General features: G+C 44.2%; 1 protein-coding gene across 4 annotated transcripts in view; it reads right to left on the bottom strand.

Annotated features, from left to right (window-relative positions):
- Positions 1–547: 547 nt before the first annotated feature.
- sec24c (SEC24 homolog C, COPII coat complex component) overlaps positions 548–8,603 on the bottom strand; it is a 19,521-nt gene continuing 11,465 nt past the window's right edge. For all 4 annotated transcript variants that reach the window (XM_061756105.1, XM_061756106.1, XM_061756107.1 and 1 more), the window contains 11 exons: positions 8,380–8,473; positions 8,195–8,311; positions 6,244–6,414; positions 5,974–6,070; positions 5,518–5,663; positions 5,304–5,442; positions 5,106–5,224; positions 4,375–4,554; positions 3,590–3,775; positions 3,373–3,462; positions 548–2,268 (listed from right to left, as the gene is read on the bottom strand). In XM_061756105.1, coding sequence (XP_061612089.1) covers positions 2,128–2,268; positions 3,373–3,462; positions 3,590–3,775; positions 4,375–4,554; positions 5,106–5,224; positions 5,304–5,442; positions 5,518–5,663; positions 5,974–6,070; positions 6,244–6,414; positions 8,195–8,311; positions 8,380–8,473 — 1,480 coding nt within the window. In that variant the 3' untranslated portion in view covers positions 548–2,127. The remainder of the gene's footprint in view (positions 2,269–3,372; positions 3,463–3,589; positions 3,776–4,374; positions 4,555–5,105; positions 5,225–5,303; positions 5,443–5,517; positions 5,664–5,973; positions 6,071–6,243; positions 6,415–8,194; positions 8,312–8,379; positions 8,474–8,603) is intronic.

Below are 8,603 nucleotides of genomic sequence, written 5' to 3'. Positions count from 1 at the left end.
AAGGGAAGGCAGAGATCTTCACTAGTGACGTAGGTAAGATCGGGCAATTTGAATGACCTCTTTTCAGGCCTCGGCAAAAAAACGTCTGGAACTCAGGAATGCAAGGACGGTTTTAATTCATGTTTTAGGTTTACTGAGGCACCGTAGAGACATTACAACCCAAATACTAGAAAAACAAAAAAAAATACTTCTTTAAATGTCATTTTTGCTACCATGAGACAAGTAGCTTACCATCACCAGGGTGTGACTGTGGCGTTAGTGAATGAATGATGCGTGCCAATATAGTGTCTTTGAGAGCCTTGAAAACCGCAAGTTATGTGTTATGCATTAGTTAACATTTTTTGTTTATCAATTTTTAGTTTTTAAAACGACTGAAAAAAATATTTATATACTTTGTAATTTAAATCAATTATCATTCTCTTTCCTTGCTGATTGGGTACTCCCCTACCCAATCAATCCCATAATCCTACACGGTCTGAAAAGCGTCCATTTCAAGTTGGTGGCCCTTGAAAGGTTTCCGAATGAAGCTAACTTGGGGAGACGAGTGTTGAATTTCACTTTTGAAACAATCATTTTTATTAGCAGTCCCAAGAGGCAATGAGAAAGGGAAAAAAACCAAAACTAAATCAACAAAAAGGAACATAATGAAGATTACAGTGACGATGGCGGCTCAACCAAGGTAACAGAAGAGAACAGAGGGCTTCAAACACAATTATACACATTTTTAAAAAGGAACAAAAAGTGATTTTGACGACTTTAATTTGGTGGGTTTGTTAGATGGTCCCTCTGTTCCCCGGGAGAAATTTCACCAGGACCGACACACACACACACACACACACACACTCACTCACTCATCAAATGTAGTCAGTCATGACATTAACTCCCGTTCATTAGTAAATGCCATGATTTCTATATTTATGACAGCAAAAATACCATCACAGCTGAATTAAAAGGCTTATTTTCTATGAATTCTGTACAGATTATATATTTATATATGTATATATAAACACAGACAGCTCAGCAGGGTTCATCTTTAATCATGCCACGCGGAAATTACAGCGCAAGACGGCCCGCAGAGACACCTCTAATGGGATTTAACAGTGGACTTTCACAAAAATGTGCAGTTTTTTTTGGGGGGTGGCATTATTAAATGAAAAATATCTTATCGCGGTTGTGTCAGGTGAGGACAATTGAGTTGGTACACTTCAATAAGATCTAACATAGGACATTTACAAAAGGTAACGCTAGTTTTTTTGTGGCATTATTCAATAAAAAATGGCTGCCTCGATGTGTCAAGTGAGGACTTTTCATTAGGGAGACTTCTAATAGGATCGACTAATAGGGACACTTCATTAGGTACACCTGGACAGTGCAACACAGAGGCCTTTACAAAAAATTATGTTTTTGGTGACATGACGAAAACAACCATCATGGCTGATTAACCCAATGAGTCAATCAAAATGAGCAACAGTAACCATCATGTTTTTTGGATAGAAGTATTTCATGAAAGGTAAAAGGCCATTGGCAAGCTAACAGGCACTGCTGTTGGGGTTAAATCCTGATTATTATTATTTTTTTAAATATAACCTAGAGACACATACATACATACATACATACATACATACAGAGGAGGTGGATTGCTATAAGGCAATGATTAAAAGAGGAGGGGAGGAGATCAGGTTACAGCATTATTTGATTCCATTGGTGTCTTGCTAGTACGGAGACCTCCTACACTGTATAACGGGATTGGCTTCTATATAAAAAGCCACGTATGGGAAAGGGTGCTTTAAACAGCCTTAAGTCAGTGCTAATCAATACATCCAGTCGTGTTGCGTACATTATTCTTCAGTGTGTGTGTGTATATACATACATCACTCTCCCTCCTCCTCTTCCTCCTTAGCAGTCAGTTTGAGGCAGAGTGACGCTCTATTAACATCAGATTATCTCAAACCCACACACATCCTCACACTCACACTCACACACACACACACACACACGATGTAAGGTGCCAGGCTGTGGCCGCTCTGTTAACGGTGGGAAGTTTAGTTGTTTAAAAAAAAAAAAAAAGGGGAAAAAAAAGATAGAAAAGAAACAAAGGATGGGAAGAGGAGGAGATTTCGGCGGAGTCTAGCTGAGGAGTTGGCGGATCTCCTTGTGCATGTGACACAGGAAGTCCACGTAGGATGCGCCGCCACTCGCGCTCTTGTCCTCCATCAGGAAGTGTCGGAAGATGAGCTCTGAGCGGTCCTCCTGCTTCACTACCATCAACTGTCACAGGAGAAGAAAATGAAGAATAAATAATAAATTGCGACTCTGACCTTGAGAAGTCAAACAGTATGGAAATTTCACATCATGATTACAGTGAGCTAAATTATCATGGTTAGCATAAAATTAGCGACCCTATTGTATGTAATTTCTGCATATTAGAAATTGTGACCAGTGATAACCAAAATCAATTTTCATGCATGTATACCACTTGAAATTGACAGAAATTGAAAAAGGCAACAACCAAAATCAATTGGCTCTATGCAGAATGTCACTTGACCAAACCCAGAAAATATTTTAGCGCACTTCCTGTGTACGCTGCGAAAACAAGCATCACTACGGGTTGATGACATGATGGTTTGAAGCCAAACTTGAAAAATGTTTGTTTTCTTTATGGCTGGTGTCTTTGGACAAAAGTTAAAATACATGGATATAATATGATATACATAAACACGAACAAAGCCTAAATATCGGATATTGAGATCGTTGGTGGCTCTTGAAGAAATCTAGTGTTGAATAAAAGACATTATAGATGAAGTTCCAAATCCGGATGATTTGTCCCAGTCCCCTGCTACAGGGTTCCACCATTTACCCGTGCTGGAAGGAAGGGCCTTTGACCGGTTTTGTCAAATTTATTTTGACTATTTTCATGCATGAATTAATTTCATGTATGCAACTGACTGTGCAGCCATTTGAGATTTTACTACGGTTTTAGCACTCTTTCATCCCTAACCAGTTATTCGAGTTGTGTTTTCAACAAACTTTACCGCCATTATCCGGCCACACAAAATGGTGAAAACCCAAATGATTTGTAATATAGCGCCATTCATTGGTTTAGTCTAAGTGGTTGTAAATTTGGTAGCGTGCAGACAAAATCTCTAGGTTGAGTTTTTGAAGGACGCCGTGGAAATTGCTATAGACCCCAAAATGGCCACTCCAATACCAAAATGCTGGTCATTTTACATCTTTTGAGGCATGACTTCCTGAGACCTTTTGTACACCCTAACTGGGGATGATTAATCATAAAATTCCAATTGGTACGAGATGCTCGGGACCAAAATCTACTTATATAATACAGAAATGATAATCAAGGGTGCGTATGTTTACCTTCATGTATCGTGACCGCTGTACTCTGAAGGAGTCAACCATCTCTCTGAGTCTTTGTGAGAAAGGATTGTCCAAGACGGGCAGACATGTCTAAAAGATATGATGAAAAATTACCATTAACACACACGATATAATACAGGAATCCAACAACAGGAGGTGAAAAGAGGAGGAGAAACAGTCAAGATGTAAACACTGGCTTAGACCAGCATCCTCTCACCATGGTGGCGTCAATCTGGCTGAAGCTGGACGTCCCAAAGATGTTGAGCAGCAGCTCCTGCTGCGCGTTGGCCCCCACCCACAGGAAGAGGTGCAGGCCCGTCTCCAGAAGGTACACGCCGCCTTTAGATAACCTCTCCTCTGACGCCCGCACCGCCCCTGGCAATGAGCCGCTCTCCAGCTTCATCTGTAAAAAAAAAAAACAAACAAACATCCAGATCACCCTTCTTAGACCTTTGTCATCGTTTAAGGAAGGGGTGTGGAAAGTATGGCTCGCGGGATGATACAGCCCACTTCGGTCTCGCTACGGCCATAGAGCATTATCAAGCGCGTCATTTGTTGCATTAATACTGCAGCTTTTTCCTAAAATAGCTAAATTTAAATCCATTCATTTTGTTATGTTGTACTCATTTAGCTTATTATTTGGTTAATTTTTATTGTAAATATATAAAGTAAGAAGAGTAAAAACTATTTTACATATACATGTTTAAATGTTTATTTTAATGTTATTAAATACCTAGTTTATTGTAGATCAAATTTTAAAAACAAAATAAGCAATTTTATATGCAGTATACATTTGACATTTTTGTATTCCATTTATTAAATGGTTAATCAATTCTAAATTTACAATTTAAAAATGAGTGAATATTTCATAACTTATATATTTTCTACCAATCACCTCTCCCATGGTCGGTTTTAAAAATCCAATATGGTCATTGAGCACAATAGTTTGCTCACCCCTGGTTGAAAGGATGTTGAGTGATGAAGGGGTTTGCGGGGGCATACCAGCGGGAGCAGGCGTGGGTAGAAGAAGACGTGCGTCTCAGACACGTCCATGCAGCTGATGAGTTGTCGCAAGTACGCCCGGTCGTCCAGCGACACGTCGGCAGCGGGGAGCAGCACGTCACTCTTAAGCACGCAGTTCAGGTAGACGGGCAGCAGCTTCATGCACTCGGGGAGGATCAACTGGAAAAAACAAACAACCAAAAAAACAAGAACTGTGGTGTCAGGGTGAAGCAGCATGTGGCTCCCATTTTTGAACACCCTGTTCCGAGTAGCAATAAAATGTTTATGTATTGCATGTGGGGGCTTGATGGTTAGTAACAGCTTAGATTTATACCAGGCCTTTCAAGGGAGCCAAGGACGCTGAACAATAACTCATGGATGTAATTAGAATGTTCAGTATTTAGGAGCACCATATTAGGCAGAGGAGTAGCTAGTGTTGACCACCAGCTGCTAGCTGGCCTGCTAGACAGTAAACAGATAGAAAAATGGGAGTATCTATGTATCAGAGTCAAAAATGTAATCAAATGGCAAATAGGAAAGTAGTAATTGGTATTTTTGGTGGGCTTGCAAAGCGGCCACAAACGGGGGCATACAATTGCATGGTAAGCTATCTGGGTAAAAGAAGAGAATAAGTTGAAGTTGAAGTTGAAAGGCAAAATTCAACGATGTTAGGGCAGTGCCGATAAAGATAGTAGTGTATCATTGTTCACGGGGTCCGTTTAGGGTCGTACCTGACCAGCCGACGAGGGACTGGCGCAGTTCTTGCGGTAGCAGGCCAGGATCTGAGCGCACTGGTTGACCAGTGTGTCCCTCACCGCCTTTGTGGGATTGTTAAGGATGCCGCGGAAAGCTGTGAAAAAATACAACAATCACTGACGGGTGGGGGAAAAAAAAAATACAAAATAAAAATCCTAGCTAGTGTGCCTCACCATATTTAGAGAGGAAGTTGATGATTGTGTCCGTCTCGCAGTTGCGGTAAAGGTCAGACAGTTGGGAGCAGCAGTTGACGGCCATGTTGTGGACACGGAGGCGCCTTTGGCCACTGCAGCTGGTGTACAACACGGCGCACTGCAGAGGGCGCAAGCAAAGAGTTTTAGACTGAAAGAAACAATGATCAGCTTCACCAGAAGAATTCGCACTGACCTGCACGAGCGCCCCGGTCTCCTCGCTGAGCTTGTCGTCGTGCTTGAATTCCACTGTGACCGCCTTGTCGGAGTCCAGTCCAGCCAGTTCCACGTCAGTGGTGTTGCTCATGAAGAACGAGCCAAAGAAGTCTGTCGCTCGAATTCCTGAGGAAGTAGGAGAAACCAAAGTCAAATACAATATCCCCCTGCATATTAGCAAATTCACCTGTTTACTGTTTTTTTTTTTCGGGTGGGGGGGTTGGCCTATGTCATTCTCTGAAAAACTCACCTCTTTGCTGTTTTAGTGCTCAGGCCAAATCCCTGTCTTAATTAAAAGTTTTGCTTTGGCATCACTCACTCACTCACTCACTCACTGATTTGGGCTATACGTGGGAGGTTTCAGTCCCTTTCCCCAGTGAACAGCGGGGGAACATGTTTAGGCTTTCTTTGACTTGTGTACAACGGAGACTCTCACCTGTGCTGGTTCGAACCCTCATGACAGCATCAAAGCCGATCGGCTTCTGAACGTCTCGTCTCAGGTCGTTCAGGAACCTCTCCTGGTCCGACTGAGGCTGGAACAATGAAAATTACAAATTAAAGCTGCGAGCAGTGATTAACGGGCACAAAAAGGCGATCCATTTGTCGAAAGAAGAATAACAGAAAATCCTCGAGGGCCTTTGCACAGCCTGTTGCTTGGGAGCTAATTATGCTACAAGGTTTGAAGAAACACTTCAAGATGTCAGACCTGGAAGTAGGTGTACTTGTAGACGGAGCCTCCGGTGGAGACGGGGACCACAGCGAGTGTGGCCACATCCACAAACTGGTTGGGGAAGAGAAAGAGGTCCACGCAGCACCCCTGCGCCACACACTCTTTGGCCAGTGTGTTGTAGAAACCCACTTGAGGCTGAAACAGAGACTGAAATGGACAGCAAACGTCATATACAAAGTCCAAATTCAGTGTCTAAGGCAAAAACGACCATGCCAAGAAGAACGTGGCGTCGACGTATAGTTGCATCGGATCTGGAGATTGCCATTACTGACTGAAAAAAGTGCCGATTGTAACATTTAAGTGTCCTTGTTAGATGGCTGCAATGTCTTTTTTTTTGTCCTGTTCGTTTGTTAGGTCAAGCAGAATGGAGGATCTGTATCCCTTTTAGGTAGGAACAGTTTTACTGTGTCACAGTGGAGTTTTTAAGATGCTGCTGTGGTTTCTTGGTATTATGGCTATTTATTTAGAATCAGAGTTGATCAGTTGAACATAAAGTTTCTAGAGGGGAGTGAGAAAAGAAGACAAAAGACAAAGCATTAATTGTAAACAAGACGAGAAAAGTAAATCCTTGTATGTCTAGAACAATGAAACATTAGCTTTGAGTGTTGTATGGGGCAGTAGTTTTACACCCCGTGAGGAAAGGACAGGACACGATAGGGTTGGACAAGGACAGGAGAAGAAGCATGCAGGAGAAGGGTCGTGAACCCGGCTGTACAACTGAAGTGTGGTGGGAGTGACTATGTAAATCATAAAAGTCGATAGGACCAGAGTGTGAGTGAGGGGATAACTCATGAATATGTGAATTGCTTGGGTATTTGTCACAATAAGTGAGTGGCCCCACACCCAGCGAAAAAGTCCCAGGGGTGTGTGTCTGCGGACACATGCAAGCGAATTTACACCGTTTCACATGCACAATGACTGACAGAAGTGTCCTGTAATTGCTGTGCCTGCACCGCGGTGGCTGAGGATCCTACCCAATCAATCGAGAAGCAGAATCGGGACCAGGACTCCACCGAGAGCAGCCCGCCAGACGGGACAGGTCCCACACTGAGGGACCCAGGGCAGTCCGTCGACACCCGAACCCTCCCGACCCCATACCAGCCCTCCAGGGACCCCGATGTGAGAAAAATATATGCAGTGAGTGGTGTGAGTGTGTGCTAGGTGAGTGATTAAGAGACATGGCTCCTGCAGGTCGGGCCCATCAGGCAGGACAACCACAGACGAAGAAGGCCGCCGCCCCACCCAGCCCGCAGCACCGAGCCCCCCATTCCAGACAGCATCCACTACCCGCCCCAGTGTGGGAGGTAGACCCCCATCTCCCAAACCAGGCAGCGACGAAAACCCCACAGCAAGCCCCACAGCACGCAAGGAACAGAGAGAAGAGGAGGAAGAAGGCCCGAGGCGCAACAGGGGGGCCCCGCAGCCCCCACCAGCAGCCAGAGTGGGGGACCAAGGCGGGCGCCAGCTGTCACCGCTCCAGCACCCACGGATGGCTGCATTCTCGACACTGCGCACAGCCTACAGTGGAGGAATAACGTCTGCATGTTGTCTTGACTTTTCCACCCACAATAAATCCATAGAAAAAACTGCAATGATATCACGGCATTGCCGTAAAGATCGAAACATTTATCTGTGCTGGACGGATGGTTGTCATCCACCCATTTGTATGGCATATTTGGGAATTAGAAAGTCGAAGCGTTTGTTCACCAGATGACTGTGGTGCTACACTAGCTGTAGCCAATAGACATACATATGCATTGTCCATCCATCCATTTTCAACACCGCTTATCCTGGTTAGGGTCGCGGGGTGCTGGAGCCTATCCCAGCTGACTTCGGGCGAAAGGCGGACTACACCCTGAACTGGTCGCCAGTCAGTCGCAGGGCACAACATATGCATTGTATCTCAGGGAAATATCGAACCCATTACCTTTTCCTTATCAGTGCCAATCAGCTTCTTGTCTTCTCTGTTCTTGAGTTTGCCAGGAGCCTCAGCAATGGGCAGCGAGGTGTGGAACACGAACAGCTTCCCCGCACAGTCTGCCGCCTGAGGAACATTATGCAGTTTAACCACCTCACAACACAGAACCCCGAGCCTGGACTTGCGTAACTTACCTTGAGTGCCTCCAGTCCGGCCTGTATGACAGGTCCAAAGACTGTCTCGGTCTCTCGGGTGTCTGCGAACATCTCTGGGATGTGGTCCAACAAACTGCAAAACATTGAGAATGTTTGAACGAATTGGACCTTTATGTGCTTGCAATGTTTAAGCTCTAGGGGTGCAATGATTCATCCACTACAGCAATGCATTGATCTATGTTCCTACACTCCAACTACATCGA

Source organism: Phyllopteryx taeniolatus, chromosome 19 (genome assembly GCF_024500385.1).
Source record: "Phyllopteryx taeniolatus isolate TA_2022b chromosome 19, UOR_Ptae_1.2, whole genome shotgun sequence".
NCBI classification, from domain to species: domain Eukaryota; kingdom Metazoa; phylum Chordata; class Actinopteri; order Syngnathiformes; family Syngnathidae; genus Phyllopteryx; species Phyllopteryx taeniolatus.
The sequence above is the reverse complement of the archived record's forward strand: the minus strand, read 5'-3'. Positions and strand labels throughout refer to the sequence as shown.